At 44.1% G+C, this 25,287-nt stretch overlaps 1 protein-coding gene across 1 annotated transcript in view; it reads left to right on the top strand.

Annotated features, from left to right (window-relative positions):
- Positions 1–680: 680 nt before the first annotated feature.
- The window catches only part of LOC103373960 (NHS-like protein 2), a gene marked incomplete at both ends in the record, with an annotated part of 36,933 nt that continues 12,326 nt past the window's right edge, over positions 681–25,287 (top strand). The window contains 3 exons of the mRNA XM_008303972.1: positions 681–923; positions 20,562–20,704; positions 24,596–24,845. Of these exons, the coding sequence (XP_008302194.1) occupies positions 681–923; positions 20,562–20,704; positions 24,596–24,845 (636 nt within the window). The remainder of the gene's footprint in view (positions 924–20,561; positions 20,705–24,595; positions 24,846–25,287) is intronic.

Below are 25,287 nucleotides of genomic sequence, written 5' to 3'. Positions count from 1 at the left end.
TGCCTGCATTCCTCCTCCCTCTAAATGTCATCCCTCTTTCCCTCCTCCTCCCAGTCTTGTTCTCCTTTCTCTCCCTAATGCCACAATCCCTTTTTGTCTCCTCTCATACCTCCCTGCCCTAATCCCTCCCTCTCTCCCCTCCTCTATCTTCCTCCCTCTTCTCTCCCCTCCTAATTAAGCGCTCCTCTCTGTTGCCCCTCCAAATCTGCTCACTCGTTTTCTCCCTAATCCCTCATTCATTTTTTTTTTTTTACCCTCCCTCCCTCCTTCCTCCCTTCCTTCCTCGCTCCTTGTTCTCCCTGACAACACACTGCGTTATGTAATCTACGTCTCTGGGTATTAGTTATGCAAATTCATACATTTTTATTTATGTGTGTTTTCTCTCTCTCGTCTCCTCCCTCCATCCCTTCTCCTCCTCGATCCTGCTGCTTTCTGCACCTCTTTTCCTCCCCATCTATCTTGCTCCTCTCATCTTTTTTCCTTTTGTGCCTTTCATCCTTCTACCCATCCACCTTCACCCATCCCTCTCTCCTTTTTATATTTTTTCCCACCTCACTCTCAATAATCTTATTTCCCTCCTTATTTCACTTCCTCCCTGCCCTCTCTCTCCCTCTCTCTCTCTCTCCCTCTCCCATCCATCACTTCCCCTCCCTCCCTCTTTCCTCTCCCTCTTCCTCCAGCCACCAGCGGTCTCGAGGCAGAGAGCGGCAGGCGAGGCGGCAGCAGCAGCAGCAGCCACGGCGATGGCAACCACAGCAGCAGCGGCGGCGGCGGCGGCGGCGGCAGCAGCAGCAGCGGCGGCGCGGCCCACTTCAGGTCTCCATGGCAACAGAGCGTGAACGTGTTCGGCTCGTGGAGCAGGCCGGAGTGTGTCGAGGAGCTGCACCAGCAGGCGCAGCTCAACCTCCAGAGCCTGCTGCAAGGTAAGGAAAGGATGGAGAGGATGGATGGACGGATGGATGGATGGCTGCAGGGAGTGTGTGTGTGTCTGTGTGTGTGTGTGTGTGTGGGCGAGAGTGTGTGCTGTGTTTTGAGTGGGTGGGAAAGGCGTGGAGGCAGGAGCGGAGGCGGGTGGGAAAGTGTTTACACGCGTGTGTGGCGTTGGACTGCGCTGATATGGGTGTGTGTGTGTGTGTGTGTTAGATCCCCCCTTTTTTGCGTTGTGTTTATATTGTAGTGTGGGTGTGTGTGTGTGTGTGTGTGTTGGCTCACAGGAGCGCCGCCGGTGATGTGTGTTGGATTCACCTTGCAGGGTTGTTGTTTAAGGTAGTGTTGTGCGATTTTGACGTGTTGGGAGGACGAGCCCTGTTGATACGTGAGGATGGGTGTGTTTCTGCAGTGCGTGTGTGTCCACAGGAGGCATGTTTACATCTTAGTTAGCAGCCAGTGTTTGCAACTCTGCCTTGTTTCTGTTTCTTAAGGTGGAATGCTGCCGTTTTGATGTGTTGTTTACGGGAGGCGCTGCTCTGTATGTGTGTGTTCAACCTGTGTGTGTGTGTGTGTGTGTGTGTGTGTGTGTGTGTGTATGCAAATTAGCACTCAAGCCAACCAGGGTTTCCATTTGTTCTCAGGTATATTTTCTCTTCGGTTTCCTTCCTGCCAGTTGCTTCCCTCTCTCTCTCCCTCTCTCTCTCTCTCTCTCTCTGTGCTGTGTGACTCATGCTGTCTCGCCCTTTGCCCGTCCCTTCCATTAAAACAATTACAGCTGAATGAACAACGGGGGCTGAATGGCAGCGTGACAACCTTGAACACCTGGGAGAAGGAGTGAATGAGCGAGTGAATCTCTGCACGGTTCATGTGTCGGCATGATGACGGTTTTGGAGCTTCATTTAATTCAGATGTTTGTTTCCTTGCCGACAGATGCATCCATCCACCTCTTTGACTTTGACCTTGCTGTCTCTGACATCTGGCCTCTGCTGAGTTTGTTCAGACTGAAGAAACAAAGCTTTAAAAACATGTGCCCATCTCTGCACGCTTACAGCTCATGTTGTGCTCCATTAGGATGTGTTTACATGCTGTAATGGTCAAATAAGCACATTATTTTAGCTCCTGTCTCTTTGAGGTCCCCAAACTCTGCTCTGATTGGTCAGCTGGCCCCAGTAAAGTGAGGCCCCATTGGTGAACATACTGTAACCCCAGATGTCTGAGTATAAGGATGTTGTTAGCAGAAGCTGCGCTAGCGAGAAGATAATTCTGGACTTTGTTTGAGGGCCAAACTAGCTGTTATGCAAATGTGCCACATGATGATGTCGACAGGAAGCAGAAGAACAGCCTGGACTTCAGACGAGGTGTTTAAACTTTTCTTCTACGTGCACAAAACTGCAGCTACATTACACAGTACAGGAAAAGCATAATGTGGGGGCTTTAACTTTTAAAATGGCTGATAAGTCCTCAAACAGCTCGTTAGTATGTGCAGGGGACTATTTTCTGTTGTGGATGGAGACACATTTGGTGCTCCGGTGATCTTGTTCCCAGTGCAGTGGAGGAGGAGGAGGAGGACCCCGAAGCAGGGATTGGTGGGGCTGAAAGGGCCCGATTAAGTGCTATTTTGAGCTAATCAGCTAATGATTTGTTTTCCTTTGGTGGGTATGAGCTCGGATGAAACAGCAGCTGTGTGAAGTGACGAAACGTGAGACAACAATACGTTTAGCAGATGATATCCGCATTTATTTTACTTTATTTAACCAGAAAAGAATCTCTTTCAACAACTTAAATGAGGTTTACATGAAGGTTAAGAGCTTAAAAATCATAAAAAATACACCTCACAAGTCATCAATGACGCTGATGAAGCAGGTTCAATGTGAATCAGTCGTAACTAGTCAACCTGAATTTGTCTCCAAGTCACAGGAAGTTGCTTTGACATCATTTAGTGAGATCAGACGTTTAGGATCCAGGCTTTAATGCCAGTTTCCCCAATTTAGGTTCTGGAACCAGATGACAGGAATAAATCTTTGGAGCAAACACAGCAACCAATAAATCAGCGACTCTAAAAATCTGCATCAGGCATGAAAAACACAAACAGGTTGACCACGAGTAAAAATACGAGCACGCATTGTGGAAAATGATATCAGAGCTGCGATGATAATTAGAATAATCAACCAACTGATTAAACTATTTTTGATATTTGCAGTTTTAGCACATTTTCAAGGAGAAAACTGTCTAAATTCTCTGATTCCAGCTCCCTAAATGTGAATATTTTCTGGTTTCTTTCCTCCTCTACGACCAAAACAAGACATCTGAGAAACACTGGTCGACATTTTTCACCGTTTTCTTACATTTTATGGACGAAACAACACATTTGTTCATCCAGAAAATCACTGACAACATTAATCGACAGTGAAAGCAGCTGCTCAGTGCGTCGCTTTTGCGCGTAAGTTTCTTATGAAGTGACAGAATGTGTGTTCCTGCTTCTCCCAGAGTGTGTGGACAAAACGCTGCTTTATATTTAGAGAATGGTCGAGGATCTGTGAGGGATTGTCTCCCAACATAAAGCCGTGTGCAGATATCAGGCCAACGTCTCAAAAAAGAAACTCAAAAAAAAAAAGGCAGATCGGCTCAATTAGCGAGTTTCACGTTGTGCTTTGAAGCAACGTCTGGTATTTTTAGAAGATGGCAGCCTCGCAAGTGGTCAATCATGTTTTATTCTATTCTTTAACTGTGAATCATCCCCAAAGCTTGAAAACAATGGAGGCTTTAATTTTTTTTTTTGGCCAGCAGACCGACATTTAATTTAAATTTAAGCTCTGAGGCAGAGATGCTTTGGCTGCTCAAGCAGAAGTTGTTAGCAGGATCAGGCCGCTGATTTCTGCTTTTGATGTTTTCCATGGGATTTATTAGAGAGAAAAAAAAAAACTCTTAAACCTCTCGAGCTTCGTCCTTTAAATTCTTCATTGACAAAACTCTTGAGGTGTTTGTGTGCAGCGCCCACCGTCCGGCGCGTCGCCTCCTACGTCTTCCTCTCCACGTTTATGTGTGTATTAGGCCGGTTATTGTCTCGGACGTTCTGGCATCTTGTGTATGATGAAAATAAGATGGATGAACACGGTCGTGGGTGGACAACAGCTCTGGGAGAGTGTGTGAAGATGTGTGCGAGGCCATTCATCTTTTTCCTGTCGTCTCTGCTCATTTATGCCGCTTTGTGTTTACGTGTTCATCGCTGTGTGTGTGTGTGTGTGTGTGTGTGTCCTTGGTTTCAGTTTGTACACTAGTGTCCTGTGCTTTGTGTTGTGTGTGTGTGTGTGTCCATCTGTTTGGGTGTGTGTTATATAACAGTGAAGCTGTACTCCCCTTCCCTCTCTCTCTCTCTCTCTCTCTCTCTGGCCATCCTCAGCACCAGTCTCCCACTGGCCTCGGCTCGGTAAAATATTCATACTCTTCCCGCTCCTCAACACTCTGCCCTCCATATTTATGAAGCTGGCTGTCGTCCTCCGGTGTTAGGCTGCGTTTTCTGCCGAGATTCGGCTCCCCGCGGCAGGAAGATTTATGCGAGATTTATTTCACTGTTGCTGCTAAGTGGGCAACAGTGATCCCTCTCATCATCAACACCCCGACACAGGATGATTAGCATACCGGGTTTTCATGCGATCAGCTGCTCTGTGTCGCTTTCATTCCTGATTGGATTTGTCATGTGTGCAAATTTACTTTAATGACTAAATTGGATTTAATATGGAAATCTGTTATAATTAGTAAGTGGGTGTTTTTTTTTTTTTTTTTGTGCTCTTAAGTGAAAGTCCTCAGAACTAAACGGCAAAATATGGTGTTTGTTCTTGGACGGCAATTAGCCTTTTCTGTTAGCGTCTTTCAGGAAGGATTGCTGATGTTTCTGCACGAAAATAGGAAAATATTGATCCTGATATGGGTTCAAAACAAAGGACAGAAGAAGTGTTTGGTTTTTTAACTCCTCTCTTCAGGCGGCCCAAACTTTTGTGCATGTTCTGACTGCAATTGCGGCGGCTGTAGAACCTTTTTTTTTTAAAACATTTTTTTGTTTGGGCTTTTTAGCCTTTATTGGACGTGAGATGGGAGAAGGACCTGCAGTAAATGGTCATGGGCCAGACTAGAACCCATGACCTCTGCATCGGAGTTGCCCACACAACCTGTTGAGCTATCTGAGCGCCCCGTAGAACCTTTCTGCTGGACCCCAGCCCGTTTGGTTTAGGTGACAGGTATTGTTTTTTTTTTTACTTTTGAAGATTTTTAGTTTAATATAAAAAGTGGGACATTTGTCATGTGAAAATACTTCAACTTATCTGAAAACATTAGTCCATAATGAATACCAACAAATATTTTGCACATATTCTTTTTTGGGCTGCAAGGTGTCTCGGTGGTTCGCATCATCACCTCGCAGCTCGGAGGTCGCCGGCTTGAGTCCCGGTGAGGACACCCGGGATCTTTCTGCGTGGAGTCTCCATGTTCTCCCCGTGCAGCGTGGGTTCTCTCCGGGTTCTCCGGCTTCCTCCCACAGTCCAGAAACATGCTGAGGTTAATTGGTGATTGTAAATTGTCCGTAGGTGTGAATGTGAGTGTGCTTGGTTGTCTGTCTCTAAGTGTAGCCCTGTGATAGACTGGTTACCTGTCCAGGTGAACCTGCCTTCACCCTGAGTCAGCTGGGATAGACTCCAGCCCCCCACGACCCTAGTGAGGATTAAGCGGTGGATGGATGTCGTGCAAAAATACATCAACTTGTCAGAAAATGTTTTAAACATAGTATAAAAGTCTGTAATGAATACCAACAAATATTTTGCACATTTTCTTTCTTGGACCTCCTTCTTAGACCTTCTATGTATGGCAACGTGAAAGTCCTGAATAAGGTTAAGGCCGTATTTGGGGGAGAAAACGTACCTGCTGCAGGTAAGAAGCATCTGGACGCTGATTGGTTAAACTCAGAGAGGACAACGAGCGCCATTCCTCTGCCCTCACAATGTTGTTTTTCTCCCTAAACATCTCCATTGGCAACATAAAATCTGCAATATATGCGAACACAACAGCCTAGTTTTATTTTACGTGCCTGTCGAACCAGAGCTGTGTCCACTGGCCGCCATTTGGTGTGATTTTGGTGCACTTTGCAGTTGCTTTGTCCTACACCACACTCCAAACAGAAAGGCTGATAGCGTCATTTTAACTTCTGTGCAAACTTGCATTTACCCCGAGTCACCGCATACAACTACTGCAGCTTGGCTCTGAAACAGCGACACACATTTTAAGCCTTTTCTGACCTGTTGACGTTCCCAAAGCATCAAACGCTGCACAGTTTGTCCAAAGTGCTGTCGTCCTTCGGTGTCATTATTCGACTCCAGTAGAAGTAAAAGTTTTAAAGAACAAAATGAGGACGTTGAGATCTTGTAAGATGCAAAACATTTTGTGTATTTTCTTACTTAGTTTGACTTTAAGTTTAGGAACCAAAAGCAGTCGGTTAGTTAACCTGATTTCTCAACATGAACCACGAGTTAAAAGGCAAATATCGATCGTTCTAGACTTTGATCACCTGGAGGTCCAATAATTTACAGCACGGCAGTCTTTACCACACACCTGTTGATGTTTGCTTTTTAGTAATCCGTTTGATTTTATGTAACAGCAATTTAAATTTAAAGATGTGAGTAACTACGAGCTTTCCCTTTACGCTATTGGACTCGTGCCGTCTACTTCTGACTTTTATAGGTCTGTAAACTTTCTTTGCGTGTTGAAGAACGACGCTGAAGGGTATCCAGATGTGACACCAAGGAGGAGGTTCCTGTTGCTTCTGACGGTTCTGATCCAACAACCAAACAGCCGAGGACAGTCTCATAGATGATTATTTAGACTTTCCATCTCCGTCTCTTGTAAATTCACGAGTTTTCTGATTCTGTGGCCGTTTCAAGCCGGAGCTTTGTGGTGCAGATTGCAAACGATGGCCGCCTCATGTTTCACAAATGATCGTTTCGGTCCAATTTTTAAATATATTTGGTTTCGAGTTCCGCACGGCTCCTTCCAGCACTTGATTTAATTAGCGAAGCGTATCGAAATGAACAGTTGGAGGTTGCATATTTCAAATGTGCTGAAGCACTTTCCTGCTTTTCCCACAGAACACGGTGAGAATCTGCAGTTTGTGTGGAAATAAGAGTGAAAACGTTCCTTTTGTGACAACAGCCATTTACACGTGAGAGAGAACATTTTGTGATCAAAGGTTTTCTCTTTTGCTTGCCGTGTTAAAATATTCATATGCTGCTCTTTGGCGGTAATATATAATATATTTAAAGGTCTGTGTTCTACCCCAGTGACGGAGGATGTGTTCTGATAATAGCCAGAGTTTCACATCACTTTGCTTTTTCTGCTCACAACCCTTTCTCCTCCTGTGCAGACGGACTTATTGTGTTTTCTGTCCACATATACGGCGGCCTCATTTGTTTTGTTTTTTTTTCTTCTCCTGCACGCCATTAATCAGCAGTGAAATATTCATAATATTCCTTCCCATTAACGGTGAACTTTGTGTTGGGAGTTTAGCTTATGTAATCCATTACTGCCAGACTGGCTGTTTGCGCACACTTGCTCTGTAATTTTATGATAAACCCATTAAGCAACACTCCAGTATTCATACTTTACCACCTCCTCAGCACTCGACATATTTCACTTCAGTGTCGGAAACCGCTTCGTACGAATTCACGCATATTTGTGGAGTCATTTTTTGTGAGTCTTGTTTCGATAATGCAGATGTGTGTGTGTGTGTGTGTGTGTGTGTGTGTGTGTGTGACTTGGGGCCTGTTTGATTTGATGTAGCAGCTATAATCTCCATAATTCTGCTCTTTAAGCGCTGACTGCTGTTTTTGAGTGTTTTTGCATTAACATCACACTGATGATGAGTCTCCTCGCTTCAAGTGGGAATTTTCCTCCGACTTCGCTGGAGGAGTCCTGAACCGGAAGGAAAGTGAAGTTCTGGCCCGATTCCCACATGAGACACTTTTGTTTGGGTTTGATTTGGCGGCGTAGGACTCGATCTGCGATGACAGCGTGTCAAACGTTGTTGTCGTGCCGCGTTGCTTTGATTTCGTGAGTTCTCGCAGCAGATTGTTCTGACAGCGCCAATAGATATTTGGTGTTTTTGGTGTGTTTGACAGGTGAAAATGAGCTGTAGCTGGAAACACAAGGCCTTTATGTGTTGATTTAGCTGTTAAAATCATTAATTTGAATGCATTCAGTGTGTTTCTACTCCACAGTTGCAGGACGGATGATGATAAGATGACATCTTCTAATTGTTTAATGTGTAGGATAATAAGTGGAGTGCATAATGCATCATTGCTGAAATTTCCCAATATCAATTCAGATGACTTTAGATCTTAATACCAATAACATTAATCTGTATTTATGTTGTGCTTTTCTTAAAAGTTGTGCTTCAGAAAAGGGTTAAAAACAGCAGGAATAAGATGACAGTAAGTCAAAAGAAAACACACACAGACATGAAAGTATTTCTAAAAGTGATAAATTTGGCAAATCTCTTAACGAAGAAGTCGTTCCAGAGTTTTGGCTGCAGACGTGCAACATCCATGAGTGACCAAGAAGACATCCAGAGCTTCACTATCTGCTGCTCTGACATGATGCTCAGGTTTAGCAGATCTTCAGCATCGCCGGGATACAATCAGCTGGTCGTGTAAAGCCTTCAAAGTACAATTTGAAAATGAACATGCAGCCGGTGCAGGGAGGCCGGTGTGGGAGGTCTGTGGTTTGTTGTCTTGAACCGGTGCTGATTCTGGCAACTGAAGGAAAGTCAGTCAGATAAAAGAGAAAACAAAAGAAGCATCAAACTTCTGGAAAAAGTGAAAGAAACTGGAGTGAACAGCGGCTTGATGCAAACTCTCAGACTTGCAGGCTGAAGGAGCTTGAGTTGGGTTTGAGGTAATTTAAGCGTCTATATCTGGAAATATGGTGAAAACATGGTGAGAGGGATGTTTAGTTTGTGGTGAGACGCCCAGAAATCAAACCTGTCTGCGCCATCAGCAGGATCAAAAACCAGAACAGACCTCAGCGATATTAGAGCTCATCTACAAATGTGAGCTGAAGATCCGGTTAAGAAATAGCAGCTGATGTTCGTTATAAAGTAAAAGGAAGGCGTGATGAGTGTTTCCCGACTCCTCCAGGTTGATGTTCTCCTTGTTCCTGTTGGCTGATCAGAAGCTGGAGAGAGTCGCTGGCCGAGCGGCGGTTTGTGAGATTAGAGGAGAGTTTGTAGAGAGATGAAGGATGAGAGGCTTCTTCTGTTTTAATCACTGCTCCTGTAGTTCCTCCTCTGAAGTGTCGCGTGAAAAAAAAAAAAAAATCCACTAATTCAAAGCTGCACCGGGCGACTTTGCATGTTAATGGATCCAGTTTAAGGAAAGAAGTCATGTGGTCGTGTAGTAAACAGTGACGACGTTGTTCCGGTTTGCCATCTGACATTTAATTAATCCTCTGCACATGATTCCTACAGTGTCCAGGACGTAGTCTCCTTGATGTAGCTCGGCCTGCAGGAGAACCCTCATCCGTCCAATCAGATCTCCTCACCGGAGACACCCTTTGAATAAATGAGGATAAGCGGTGGCTCAGATCCACTTCAGAGCGTTTGATCGGCGAAGAGGTTCGAGACACTGACACACACTCTGACACCGTCGGCCGGCAGCTCTCGACCGTCGCTGCAGATCAGAGGCGGTGAAGGTGTGTTATCCATCGCATGACGCCACGGTTCAGGAGAGGAGCTTCTTATAGGTGTTCGTGTGTGTGCGTATATACATCAATCATACTTTTCACTCATGTAATTCAAATGTTTGTTCCTTTTTTTCAGCCAAAATTTAAGGTTTTACTGCTAAAACAAGCTATTTTAGACTTTTTTAGACCTAAAAGTTAACTGTTGTTAAATTATTTTTGCTAAATCCTGCTCACAGAGTTAGCATTTCAGTTTTTAAAAGGTTTTTCAAAAGTTGAAAATGCTGCCATACTTTGTGCGTCTTCTTCTGAGTTTCACCAGAGTAGGGCTGCACAATTAACCGATTTCAAGTCACAATCAGAATTAGAATAAATCCAGGACATCCATTGTGTATATTCAACGTTTTTTATTATGATTACTTTATTTAACTTGACAGCAGAACACTTATAAGCCACGAATAACCGACCGGCTTCACTCTTACAGATCGTTTACTGTTGATTTTATCACAGGAATCACTTTATTTGAACTTTATTTGGAGATTAAGCGCGGAAATCAGGAAATCAGGAAATCAGCATCAGTTAAATACAAACCAATTTTTTAAAAACTTTTTTATTTACTTTATTTGGACTGTATATAGAGATTGAGCTCACAATTCAGATTTTGCTGCAGGAAATATTTTATACCATGAAACACCATCAGCATTAATTCATGACTAACTCCTTGTGGTTCATGTTTTTGTCTGTTTTTGTCAGTTTTTAGTGTTTTTCTCTCTGGTTCGTACCTCTGACTGACCCACAGTGGGCTCGACAGCAGGTGGCAGATCATCATACGTCAGCTAACTTCCCTAATCTTCTAAAACCTGGCTGATAAGTTGTAGTTTTTCATCTTTGTCTACATCCAAAATCACAGCGGTCTTGTATTTTATTAAGACTTCAATCAGAACGTGACACGTCATCTTTCATGTTTAGATGTCGACCCCTTTGCTAGCTTTCTCCCGTTAACCTCTTATATCCTCGTTTTCATGAACGCTTGGACTCTTCCTTTGGTTAAACCACCTGGAAGAGCAGCTTCACTAATCACTCTGTGGGAGATGAAAGCGTTTAAACTCTTTTTAACCCTCAGTGGTGCCTCGCTGAGTTCTGAAGGAGCATTTGGGCATAAAAATGGCTCCTGTGTCAGACTTAAGCAGCGGATTGGACTGTGTCAGTCTCCTTATTTAATCCCAGACTGGCTCCATGGAAATAGTTCTTTACGACTCCTGCGGCATGTTTGGGCTTGTTGTCCTGCTGCAGAGTGACTCTGATCTGATTCGGCCTCCGCTCTCCTGGTTTCAGGGTCTAAACTGGCTGCAGGGATTCGTATTGTTGAGCTCCGGCGCTGATGTGAGGCTTCGGTTCATCACTGGCTGCTGAGGTCAGAGCTCTGTGAAGGCCGCTTCCACGCTGACGCCGCTCAGTCCGAACCCTGCTTTCTGCGCTCCGTCTGAAGAGACTGTCCTCCTCAAGCGTCTGTTTGTTTACAATCAGGTTTTTAACGGAGGCCAAGGGCATCATTAGTGCTCAGAGCTACTCATGCCTCTGCTCTTTTATGTCATTTAAAACTCAAAGCCAGAATTAGACTCGCTTTGCCGTTTACCTTTTGTGACCTTTCTTCTCTCTCTGCAGATCAGTAAACATCGTTTTATCTCACCGTGTCTTATCATATCTCTTTAGTGCCAGTGCAGCAGCCTCGCCACACAACGGTTTGGTGCAACTTTAAAATGTCATAGTAACCCTTTAATTGTGTGGCAGGAGCTCGGAGTCGATGCAGTCGATGCAAACAGCCTGATAAAGTTTCCCCGTCTGCACTAACTTGACTATAAAATGTCACGGCGGCCCTTTAATTGTCAGAGCCGACGCTAAGCGTGATGAACCGAGGCTGATAAGGTCCTGCTGTGGTCAATACGAGGTGCGGCATCGATCAGCTGGACGCCGCCGATACAGGACGAAAGCTTTCCACGTCGTACGTTCTCTATTGTGACAATGCGACTGGAATAAATTGGAATTTTGAGCCGTTTCTCTTTTAAATTTCTCCCATTTTTAAACGTAATTTTATTTAAATTACCAGAAAGTCCCAGGTGATTGTACGCGACGCATAATGCACATGTCAATTTAAACGCCTCGTACAATATTATGCAAATGGTTTGTTAACACAGCATTAAATTAAAGCAGGCGTTCAGCGTTTTGACACAACTGGCTCACGAACAGAGAAGCCAGACGAGGCCTTGTTGTCACACTGAAATACAGCCCGCAGCACAACCTCTGACAGTGAATGGAGTCTCTTTTAGGGATTTATAGAGTGTTTGAACTTTTATTACTGAGTGACCTTTATAATCGGGGGAGTTTTTTAGCTTCTGAACCACAAAGTATTGCCTCTGTGTTCAGTGAAGGAGTCCGTTTGGCCTCCTCGTTTTGTCTCCGTCCCGTTGCCTTTCTGCAGAGCTCTTCTTTGGAGTGACGTCGCCGTGAATCAGGCAAGACAAACTCGTCTGCCTCGTTTCTCTCCTCGGGGTTTTAGAGAAGTTCTTCAAACAGCGGCTGAAGTCTGACACACTTAAATGCTATGATTCAGAAGCATTTGCATCTAAGCCAACCTGCCAGAACCTCGCATGAACCCGGCGCTGATCAAACACGGGGCTGAGGCGACAGTAGCTTCAAGGTAGGAGGACTCGTGACTGAAAGGCCCCGACTTTAAATCTGTAGAGGGCCTTAAAGTCTTGACAGTTGTTGCTGGAGGGCCAGCGTGTCCTTGAGCGCCTTGCTCGCTGCTGCCTGGTGGAGGCTGAGCAGGGAGGAGCATCATATGGCGCCGAACGGATCGTTTCCCACAGCGCTGTAAATAAGCATGTTTTCTCTGAGCATGACTGGAACGCACTTTTAGCTTTTACGCTAAATTGATCCATTAAAAATATGTAATAACCGATCAGCCAGAAGCACATGCATGTCAGAAAATGTACTTTAGCGGTAATGCCTGGTTGCGCCACCAGGTGGAGCCTCCTCCTGTTGATCACCGTAGCGATCCGAGGAGGTGGTCGCTCACACTGCTGCTAGTTCAGTGTTGGCACACAGAGAGCATTGTGGGAGTTTAGCTGATGAAGTGCCACCATGAGATCGACTCCTGAGTCGCTTCATGCCTGCCGGCCGGAGCTGTGTGTTCTTAATTCATCGATTGTGTTCAAAATTTGCAACAACAGACAGATGTCAAACAAAGTCAAGATAACGTTATTTATGCAGCACATTTAAAACAACAGCTGTCGAGGCAAAGAGCTTTCCTAACTTCTATATTAGGGATTAAAATCCTGCAGAAAGTACATATAAAATACTGCTTTACTTAAAGATAATACATCATCATTACCCTACAGTTTGATTAATTATGAAGCCCAACCTCAGTAATTTAAATATGAGTCCAAAACCCTACAACATTTTGAAATAAAGTCATCAAAACCCATCAAATCCAGGACTGTTTTTATTCTTATTTTCATATTGTTGTCTTCCAGTCCAATGAGCACGTAGCAAACAGATCGATGGAGGTTTGTTATGTTGGACTGTGTGGCAGGTTTACGTCGTCGATGGAGAAAAGTTCCACTTTGCAGAGAGACTGAGAGGCAGAACAATGACACTTATTGTCTTTCCTGACTTGAACCAATCAGCATTCAGGGCTGCTCAGAGGTGCTACCCTTGAGTCGGTACTTTCACTCCCGTACTGGAGTGAGTCTGCCGGAGCTTTTCTTGAGGTCAGAACACTCACAAAAGTTCAGGCTGAAGTGCGTCTCTATAATCCGGCCTGTTATTCTCGTCCACGTGTCCGGCTGGTATAAAAAAAGGCCTCCTGTCTTTGCTGACTCATGCTTCTGGCAACCAGATCTGCTGGATTTATTACACTTTTGGATGAAGGATGGTTTTTAAAAAGCAACTTACATCAGACGTTGGATGCCGTTTTGATTCCTGTAGAGGCGGCGGTCCAATTTGTTTCAGTCCAAGCTTTTGTACCGTTGCAACAAACCGCGTCCACAGAGGGCTATAATACCTGTTTATTGGATGCCGATGACTCCAGAACATCAGCTTCACATTGGCTCGCTCCCGTAAACTGGAGTCAAATCAGTGCAGGTGATGGAGCCTCCAATAGTTTTATTCTGTCCTGTTTCTCACGTTGATGCCCCAGAGAGGGCAATAACGAAAAGCAACAGCCAAAGTGGTGAATGAGAATTGAGGAAATAAATCAGGGTGGGATAAAAACGTCCACCATGTTCTTATCTAAACTAATTAGCGGGAGATGTCAAGATGTGAAGTTTTGTGGTTTGCTGGGAGTAGAATTGCTTCAAGTGTTTCTTGTAAGTTGCACGTCGTAATAATAAAACGTCTTCGATTCCAGTTGACCAATCAGAAACAAAAGTTGTACAAATGCGCTGAAAAACACCAGCTAGTCCTCCACAAACATTCCTGCAGCCTGAAATTGTGCTGGGGCTGATAATTGGATCGCGGTTTCTCATCGCCGACGTAAACTAGGCCGCTAACCGCCAAGTGTGTCCTTCTGGGTCACCCTCTGGCAAACAGCGGCCCCGTCCCTGAAATGGATTGATCAATTGTGCATGTTAAATCGCAAGGACGAAGACATGACATGAATGTCGGCGCATGCACGTAGCGTACACAGACAAACAAGGCCGTGGTGAAAGAGGGGTATTGTTAATTTCTGCATCCCCCCTTCGTCTTCCTGGAGGGGAGAAGAAAGGGTGACCCAAATTTGACACGACCGGGTGCGTATTGTCAAGGATGGTTGGGTTTATCTGCTAATGGCTGCACTGTACACAAACGATGCAGGTTTGTACCCACGACTACGCCGAGCGGAAAGGTCGTTAAGCTTAATTTGTGCAAAAAATCTGCATATGAGCGACACAGGAAGACAAACACCTGAATAAGAGACATGCGTGCAAACACAGTGCACAGGTTAGTGATGCATGAGTGCTCGGCCTGCTTGTCTGGACGGAGGAGGGGGGTGGGGTGCACGAGTGGGAGTGACCGGCATACCTTTACTGCCCCTGCTCCCCCTCCCTCAGCGCCCCGCGGTCCTCTCGCTGCACTCACAATCTGAAGCATGGATCTACAACTGTTTACCTCCTCGCTTCTCCTTCTGCTCTAGTGCCGCCGCCGCCGTCGTCTGGATTCACCTTCTGCCGGTCAGTGCACACGTCTCAGAGGCTGTTTTCAAACTTTAACTGGAGGAAAACATGCTGTTTGTACGACTGCTGGGCAGATAGCTTCAAATCTAACACGGGAAGAGGTGGGAGAAGGAGTAGAATCTACTTAACAAGCTGCACAGTGGTATGTAGTAGAAGTGGAGAGGATTAATCTGTTCTGATGCATCACGGTGTTGATGGTTAAAGTTACTGGTCGTTTTCTGCTCCTGTCATGTTAGAAAAGTCCTGCACCTCTATGGAGACAGAACAACCATGACTACAAGTGGATTCAGAAATGTCTTTTGTGCAGCTTGACAAAGTTATAAGGCCTTAAATTAGAACAAAAAAAGGAAGAGCTGAAGTTGAATTTCTTATTAAATGGTGGCTCTACTCACAATATTTTACAACTTTTCCAAACCTTTTCTGTCTAGTCAGATGTTTCACCGTGCTGAATGCATCCTCCAACAGCTCGCTCCTTTGTTTTTGAGCCATGCTGCATTTATTTTATCGATCCAGTAAGTTTTATTCCTCTGATTCGTCTGTTCTGTGGAAACACTGCCTGCAGCTCACCTGAATAATGGCTGAGTTTTCTGTCACGTCCCTGTCGGCTGCAGCTCGGTGAACTGTGAGTTGTTTTCTTTATTTTTTTGGCACGTTTTTTAAAATTAAATCTGAGGAAATGGCACGATTTTTAGCTGAGATTTTATTTTTTTTCCTCCTGATTGAACCAAATGTCACACAGGATTAGTTCAAGGATTATCAAAAAACTCAATATATTTTTTTTGTTTTTACAGTTTCTGATAAAAAGTAGAATTTTGGCAGTTTGGTTTTAAAGATAGTCGCCTTTCAATCCTGCTGTTGGGTTCAGAGAGTAAATGATGTCATTTATTCTGTGGTGTTTAATCATATTTTACACATTGCTGGTGTTTTTTCAATGTAAAATCTTATTTTTTAATCCGCTGTACAAGTAAAATGTAAGAAAATGATGCTAAAATGTAAGAATAAAAAAAAAATTGTAAATAACAACCAATGGAACTAATCAGCGCTTCGTGACACTTCATCACTGGAGGCGCTGCTTTCTAATTAAGAAGTTTATTAATTGTAATTGCTTATCATTATTGCTGTGATTAGCAATTAATTGTTTATCCGTGGGAAAAAAAAGTGTTCATCTTCCAATAACCTCAACTTTTTGTCTTCTTTTTTTAAATATCTCTGTGAAATCGTGTTTAGACATTTTAGGAAACACACGTTAAAATATGCCGACGACAGCGTTCGTACATCAGCGAGACGACGTGCTAATTAGTGCTAATTAGTGCAGCCGTGCTTCCTGAGCTGGTTTTAAGGGCAACAGAACCTCCGTTTATGCTGCTGGAACAAGTGAATGGTTTTGGATGTGAGATTAATCAGACGTGTTGGATCCTATTTTTAGTCAACACCCAGCCTTCAGTCCTGAACTCCCTCCCTGTTGGTTCTGACGGACCGGGCCTCACTGGTGATGTGAATCCCTCCTCTTCTCTCCTCCTACTTTCTCTCGCTGATTTTCTGTGCTGTTTCTTGATCATGCCTCCCTCCACTGCTTCTCCTCTTCTTCTTTTTTTTGACTTCTTGCTCTGCCTCTCCCTAATTATCTCCTGTTCCTCCTAACTGTGGCCCTCCTACTCCTCCACTGCTGTCAGATGATTTGCTCGGCTCCGTTCTTTATGATTATCTTCCTTGTACCTCTTCATTCCGTGCAATTTTCTCCATCTGTTTGCAGCTTCTTGACTTCTCCCTTACTTCGTTGTGCTACTTCCTCTGGTACTGCTCCTCTCTTCCCCATCCATCCATCCATCTGTGCATCTCCTTCCTTTTACCCTCCCGTGTCCTCTGTCTGTCTCGGCTTCACTCCGGCTCTTCTTCTCCATTATCAGTCTGTTTACCCCCCGTGTCTCCTGCTGACGCCTCACTTCTTTGGGCCACTGCAGTTTGGATGAGATGAGTTTTGGCTTCTCCTCTTTGCTTTTTGCTAACCGGCTGATCCTGCTGTTTCTTCATGCAGCATTTCGGGCCGTTTTTAATCCATTATTTTTAACGCTGCAAAATCGACAGTTCCCTATCACGAGGCCCCCGCGAACGCAAACAGCCGGCTGCTTGCGAAGTGAAACAGCTTCCTGAGGATTTGGCGAATGCAAATGTTTATTATTTATTATAATGATGCTGAAATGTTAATTGCAAGGAAAGTAGTTTTGTGTCAGACAGAGATTGTGATGCACGTCGTTGCACCTTTTGCAAACAGTTGATTAGAAAAAAAACACTTACCAACTTATTCTTTTAAAATATAAAACCACATTAGGGAGTATTGGAAAATCAGTGAGTTAGCTTAGCATAGATGCTAAGAAGCCCGATTGTTTCTGAAAGGAGCAAAAAGCACCTAAAAGTGCCTTTAAGCTAAATATTTGTTAAATTCATACTAGACCTAAGCTTACAGCTCGTGGTTTTATGTGAGGTTGTGTGTGCCACTGTTTCTTGGTAGAGTTGATGCATAATTTGAAGCCAGTTCTTCACATTCTCACACATACAGGCCTGTAGGAGCCTTCTTCATCATCTCCTGGGCTTTTAAGTTGTTTTCTTTCCATTTAATGGCAGTGAAGTTGCAATTATCTCTTTCAGCGAGGAACACAAGTCGGAGGCTACAGGGGTCACAGCAAGTCAACAGACTTGCATCCAGGAGACTTGAGTTTTATTTTTTACTCTCAAAAGTCTTTTATATTCACTCTCAGTGTTTGATCGACTGTCGGCACCAAGACGAGGCGGTTAAGTTGAGGACAAGATTTGGGTTAAAATGCAAACGGTCGCCAAACACGCTGTTGTGTTCAGAGTTACTTTCTGATTATCAGTGGTCATGATGGATGAGAATCTGCTGGAAGGTTGAGGAGGATCCTGGATGGACCGTTGAACCGACTAATAATGTCCGAAAAGACTTGGAGGTGTGATTGCTCTTCTTATGAGTAAAAACGGACCATATTGCATTAATAAGCAATTTGTTTACCTTTAATCAAACCCTTTCCGAGTCATCAACGGTGACGTATTTGAGAATGAATGCGAGCGGATGCCCGGCCGCTGCAGCAGGTGATGTGAGCTGTGTTGGATCAGTGTTGCTCAGACTGTTTGTGAGTTGGCGAGAGCGTGCGTGATGCTCATTGGGATTAACGAGAACGTTCTCGCGTGGGAGCGTTAATGCCGACCAGATCGACTCGGTCAGTCTGCGGAGGAACGCTCGCCTCGGGCTGAGAGCAGGCAGGCTGCTCAGTCGGATCCTAAACCTCGTTGGCGTTTCCAGAAAAAACTTCCCAAACTTCTCTTGAAGGAATTTGCGCTCAAAACCATGGAAGCCTCTGCAGCCTCTCAACCATCTGAGCAGCTTGGATTGTTTTCAGAACCTCGTCTGATGCTGTTCTCGTCCTCCAGTCCCTCGTGTTTCTCTCCCACATATCATTAAAAGGTAATAAAGCTAACCGTCAGCATGTGCTGGAGGATGTTCGGTGTCACCTCGGGGACACGAAACAAGGAGCAGCGTTTAATCCTCGTCCTGTGAGAACCTCCAGTTTCTCTCTGTCAGGATTACATCTCTGTGAAACAACGCCGACCATCCTGGAGTTGGTGAAACCTTTTCAAACTCAACTCCGAGAAAACAGCAACTGAGCAGCAAGCGACAGCCGACACGCGTCAGTGCGTCGTCCTAATCCGAGCTGAAGGTTGTAGAAAGGTTTGACGGCTGCAGACGCTGTCCTGTGTCTGTTCTGTGGTTTGCAGGCATAATTGCAGTCAGGATGAGTGAGATCCTGAAACCGTTTTTCTGCTGCTGGCACTTTTTAGTTCAGCAGAAGGAAGATGTCAACAGCAATGATCCCAAATGCCATTAAAAACTGCAAAAAAAAAAAAGAGTCTGTGGGCGGGTGGACTGCCTGCCCGCGTACGAAAACACATCATTATCTTTTTGTATTTGCTGCTGTGTATTAATTCCTATTCATGAATCTATATTCCTGACTCCAAAACACTCCCACGTTCGCTGCGCTCGCCTAAATCTGACACCTGCCAAACTTTACGCAAACTACTCGCATTTATAAACGAGTTGAACAGACAAACATGGAGGCTGAGCTGCAGAGTTTCACTGCACAAAGTCCTGCAAATTCAGCGCGAAATATTTCACCAGGTCTCGTTGAACCACACGGTGAGCTGCCAGGCTGAGGACAGGGACGATGCAGAAAATGCAGCTTCTCAGCCTCTATTGCTTCCATTTTGTGATAAATTACATTCGTCTTTGTCTCTTTAGCTGCTAAACGCTCATTTTTTACAAGAGTTGACCTCTGTGCTGATGGAAGTGATGAGGAGACAATGACTGTCTTTGTCTTTGGGTTTTGCAAACAAACGAAACACACTAAAGAAAAACAAGATGAGGGCTCTTCAAATGCTGGGTTTTTTTAGTGGACTGCATTCAAATTTATAAAAACAAATGGTGTCGTGCAGCTTTCCTAATGTGCCGTTAATGTTCTCAGTCATCTTATGCAGCTTTATTCTTTATCACCGAGGCTGCAGCTCATCGTTATCTTCAGTGTTTGTTATTTTCTTGGTTAAACGATTTGATTTTTGTTCTGTAAAAAGTCCAAAAATAGGAAAAATGTCAACTCAAAGGTACTGAGTTTGCTCACACAGGAGGAAAGAAACCAGAAAATATCCAGCTGGAGTCAGATTATTATTATTATGAATGTAGTTGGTGATTTAATTTAAAAACTGACAACTAATTGCTTCATCATTGCAGCTCTATTAATCACTAAACTAACTTCTTTTACACCAGCCTGAAAGTCAGACTTTTACTCCCTCAGTTAAACCTCATTTATTCCATGTTTGATTGGCAGGAAACACCCTCACTACATCTAATTACACCACATCAGAAAAAAATAAATGAAACGTTATCAGATTTAAAGTTTGATGAACAATCGACAGCCTCCAAACGCACCGATCCCAAACTTCTTTCTACATAAATCCTGCGAGATAAAAGTAAACGAAAGCCTGAAATTCAACCTGATCGTCGACGTAAATCTTAATCGACTGATGCTGAAACTTTGGCTGCCGCTGTCAGCCGCCTCCCAGCGTCGCTAGGCAACCGTACGCCACCAGGAAGGAATCCATATTGTCCCGGGAAGCAAGTTCAACTGGAAACTCTTTACCTCGGCGAGAGAGAGAGAAGCTGCCAGCGGGACGGTGTGAGGAGGGAAGGGAGCCGGTCGGGAGTGTGTTCGGGGGTGAAGGATTGGCTGCCGGCTGAGAGGGGGAGTGTGTGTGTGTGTGTGTGTGTGTGTGTGTGTGTGTGTGTGTGTGTGTGCAGCGAGCAGGAGAAAGAAGCGGAGGTGGGGGTTAGGAATCTGTTTACAATGGCCTGAGGGAGAGCCGGCTTAGCTGGCGGAGAGAGAAACAGTCAGATACCGAGACCGAGGCTGAGAGACAAAGAGAGACAGACGGAGAGTCGCAGTAAATGAAAGAAAGGACCGGAGCCCGCCGGAGGACTGCAACTCTTTAAGGCTCCTCGGGAGAAGTTGCAGCAGCAGTCGCGGGAGGGAAAACTGCAGGGTGATGCAAAGCAGCAGCAGCAGATCTGAGCCGTGCACACCACTCCTCTGCTGCCTGTTTTACTCATTCACTTTGTTTTGGTTTTTCCTGCAGAGTTTGAGGAGCAGTTGTACGACACCAAGCTGACCGGTCAGACGTTCCGGCATCCGTCCTCGCAGAGCTCCGACGACACGTCCACCTCGCTGAGCCGCTCGCCCGTCTCCCTCAACAGCAAGAGGCCCGACTTCATCTTCCTGGTAGCTGCACTCTCTCTCTCATGTTTGCACCTCTTTGACTTCATCACAAGCAAACAAACACGAGCTCCACGTAGGATTATCTGAGGGAATGCACCTTTCTGAGCTTCACTCTGTGGCCACCTCACTGACCTTTTCCACTTTTCTCCAGACGTCACATTAACCCTAACTCGCTCCATCTGTACGTCTTCTGACCTTATTTTCACTTTGCACACAAAGATCTCCTCCATAAAAGCCACTCCAGCATGTATCTGGATTCTGTGGTTTCTTTGCATCATTAAAGACGTTTTCATCACAAATTCCTTCAGAAATGCTCAAATGCACGCTCACCAGAACATAAGTCTCCGTCATCCACTGCTTTAGTTTTCAGTCAGCCGGAGCCCTGCGTCCCACACAGGCCAATGTTCTGATTAAATCTAGAAGGAGGACAAAGTGTGTTTCCATCAGAGATCAATCACTGTAATCTGATTTACTGATCTTGTGAGTGCAGCTGTACAGAAAATTGCAATCCTTAAGATTTTCAAAATGTGGAAAAGACCCAAACAGATCTATTTATATGACTGTGTAGTAATTCTAGTGCAGCAGTTTTTAACGTACGCTCGCTTACGGGATGTCATGTGAAGTTTATTTAACACCAAACACACGTCGAGACTCGTGAAGTAAACGCTCGAATAAACAGATTTATTCTTTAGTAAAGGAGAATTTCACCAGTTTTCTCCAACCTTGAATATTTTTCTAGATATGAACAATAATAATTTTAATATTAAGTTTAATTTTTGTTGGTCTAGAACTTAAAAATTTAAGTTTTCTGAAAAACTAGTATTTTACATATTATTGTAGGTTCTTAAATTTAATATTTAATTTGGTCAGTTAAATTTGTATATAAGTTATTGTCGAGTCTTAACCATTTTATTTAAATTAGTCAACTTGTATCATTTATGATATTGTTGGGTCTTGATTTAAAGAATAAATAAAAAAAATTTAAATTAATCAGGTAAATTCATATTATATAAACTGGGGTGAGCTGCTCCCCTCAAGAAATAAGGCTAGTTTTTATAAAATAAAATAAAATAAAATAAAGTAAAGTAAAAATAAATATCTATAATATATTTTAATACACCACATTTATAAAAGTAGGTTCTTACCCGTAAACATATTTAAATAATTCAGGTAAACTTGTATTATTATATATAATACTGGAGGGTTTTAGTCACAACATTCAAATTTATTGAGGTTAATTTGTGATTTGGTTCAAAGTCTGTCATATATGAGTAAAAAGCGTTGAGCAGACTCTTCACATGAGACACTTTTTAAGAGTTTCTACGAGAACGAGAGACAAAGTTTAATATCTGGAATAATAAATAGAACAGAGAGAATATAGAAGAGAAGGTTTGTAGTTTGATCAAACCGCCTCCGTAACGGCTTCAGAAAGACCATCTTCAGCATCGAGGCTTATTTCATTCACGTCTTCGGGTCGACTGTGTGAATCTTGTTTACTTCCTGTCTGATGATTTCTAAAAGCGTGAGAACGTTCATGAAACGTTCGTCCTTATTGCTCTAACTGTGCTGATCGTCACATCTCAGGAACATCATCACAAACAGATGGACTTTCATCACACAGCAACGACTGATTCATGATGAGGCTCTGAGGACGGTCTCATGATTCACAAACACAAAGCAAACTTTATTTAAATCTATGTGCGTATCAGCCACAGCGGAACCGTTGAGGATCGCAGGACGATGAAGGACGGGGAACTTTATCCGTGCTGCACATACGTATCAGTGCCTTTATTGAAGGAGTCTCGTAGTTTCAATCAGCAGCACAATGCAGCAGCGTCACTCCTCCCCCCAGAATCCAACAAATTACTATTTCAGTTTCACGAGTAGTTTCGCCGCTAAAAGTCGTGTTGTGACAAAACGCCTCTTTGCTTTTGTGATCGTCTCGTTCACATAAAAGACTGAAGCCAGATAAACGATTGTGCAGCGTCTCCCTCGCCGTCCTCCACACCCGCCACAATTAGTCATCGTCCCTTTCACGCTCTCAGCAGGTTTCTATAAACAAATGCCAAATGATTTAGCGTCTTCCAGATGGAAATATCGTTAATACTTCACAAGAAATCAAAATAGAAGATGACTTCAGCGCTGTTAGTCAGGCGGCTCCGTACTGACGGATGTAAACAGGAGTTTTAGGGGTTCGCTCAACGTTAACGTGTCTTTAAACGATTCATTCTCTGCAGCCGGTTCTTCTGTTTCCTCTGCTGCTGATAGCTCTCAGGCTATTTCCCTGCCAGCCTGATGGACCCCCGCAGTGATCTCACTGCAAGATGGCTGCAGCATGGCTTCCTTCAGCGAGTTAATGTTTGGGACGATTTCAGTATGAATCAGGCTGTAGATGGTCTACGGTGGAGCCACGTGGTCGATGACGGAGGACTGCAGCAGCGCTCTGCGTCTCGCTGCCTTGCTTCAGGGCTCTGTGATAGCAGACAGCTGACAGATGTCCGTTCCTCCCAGCTGAGATTACACCTTGTTGTTCAGCAGGACCGGACCAGTGGTTCCTGTCCCCGCCGGCTCATCAGATCACATCTCATATTTCACTTTCCCTTCGTCTTAACAGTCCAAACCGCTGTTCTCTTCCCTGCATCGTCTCTCTGACTCCAGGACAGGTGGAAACGAGAGCCGCGCTCTTTATGTTTTTAACACTTATTCTCTGTTAATCTCTGTTTCTTACCCTCCTGACTCCTTATCTGCTTTATTGATCCTGAAGCCGCTTAAAGAGGACAAAACATTTTCCTTCAGAGGAGGCAGATTAGACGATGACCTCCGCCGGTGGCCTCCTCCGACAGCATCTTTTTTTTGGTCGTATTGATTTTTGCTTCAATTGAATTTATTTTTATGTGTTTGAGCCACTGAAAAAAACAACAACATATTGTCTGATTTTCAAAATAACTGGACCATTAAATGGAAACAAGAACTTTAGAATGAAAAGTTGAATGTAAAGTACAACATGTAAGAAAAGACTGAATCAAAATGGAGATGATGTTGGGAGATAAGATGACTGAAATGTTGGATATAGCTACAAAAATGTCCTTTTTTAATCCAAAAATCACAGAAATCACCTCCTAAATACTAAAAAATGCTCCCAAATTCAACTTTACAAGTAAATCCAAACAATGCTCGATAAAAATGTAGGATATCGCTACGAAAACGTCCTTTTTTTAATCAGAAAATCACAGAAATTGTTTAAAAACAAGAAGAAAACTGACCAAAAAACACAGATTTTTAGAAATGTGGTACCAGGCAGAACTATTCTTCTCACTTTATGTCGTTAGCTGTGTTTGATAGTTTAATGAAAATGGAGAAAACTGCAAAAACGTCTCTGATTTTGTAAAGAAAGGTTTTAAAATCGCTGACAAATGAGTTACTGCAAACAAATGTAGACATTTGTTCTGCTCAGATGTGTACATTCTTGTATATATTTGTTATCTTATTATTTTTTCTTTCTATAGATAATTATTATTTTTTATTTTCCTATTTCTGTTATTTCTTTGCTCACTCCTGGGGTGACACCTGAACAGCTGAAACCAGATTCCTTCCTTCTGTGTGCTGATTAAAGCTGATTCTGAATCTGAACACCTTTAAATAAATTAAACAAAAAGTCCCGACTGAAAGCGACTCCTCTAGTCTTGTAAATGACCAAAGTTTTGTTCCTTTTCTTTTTCTTCTTCAGCTGGTTTGATTTATTCCACTGATATTCCACTTATGCATTACTGTGTTTATTCAGATAATAAATAAATCATGATTATATCAGACGACCTGAAGCATCATCGCCACACTTATTATTTGGCTTCATATTTAACTCTCCTCCTCCTCCTCCTCCTCCTCTTCCTCCTCCAGCCGGCGTCCAAGCAGCTCTACGAAGATGAAACCGCCTCCTCGGTGTTCGGCCTGAGGTCCGTGACCGACCCGTCTCCCTCCCCGTCCCCGTCCCCCTGCAGCTCGGACCGCCCCCCGCTGGGCTGGAGCAGCAACAACAGCAGCAGCAGCACCGCCACGTCCGCCACCACCGGGCCGCCCGTCGCCGAGAAGCCCCGCTGGCACCTGGGAAGACGCACGCCGGCCCAGTTCATACCGCTCGACGTCACAGGTGCGACAGAACAGCTCACCGGTAGCATCTGGGCTTGATTCTTATGAGGATTTTGGTGAAGGTGCAGCTTAAAGTTCCCCTTTTGCTGCTTTGTTCTGACAGTAAAGGTGAGAATACCAATTCAGAGTCACTGCAGCGATATTAAACGACGCTTTCACGCTGGACAAAACCGGGCCAGAGAGCGCAATGTTTCTAGAATCTTGCCTTAGAAGCGTTTGTACCGAGAGTTGCTCATGAATGTTTGATGGCCTGGACCGGCGCGATGCCGAGGCTTCAAAGTGTTTAAACGGCTGCGTGTAAACACAGACGACTGGCATCCGGCCTCTGAAACGCTGCTGACTCTCCAGTCAAACTGTGATGTGGTCGCACAGACAAGCTGACTGATCAACATGGAGCAGAACCTAAACCGAGTCCAGCGTCACAAACAGTAAATATCTGTGTT

This window comes from Stegastes partitus, unplaced genomic scaffold, assembly GCF_000690725.1.
Source record: "Stegastes partitus isolate 25-593 unplaced genomic scaffold, Stegastes_partitus-1.0.2 Scaffold2106, whole genome shotgun sequence".
NCBI classification, from domain to species: Eukaryota; Metazoa; Chordata; class Actinopteri; family Pomacentridae; genus Stegastes; species Stegastes partitus.
Note: the sequence above shows the minus strand (reverse complement) of the source record. Positions and strands in the feature narration are given on the sequence as shown.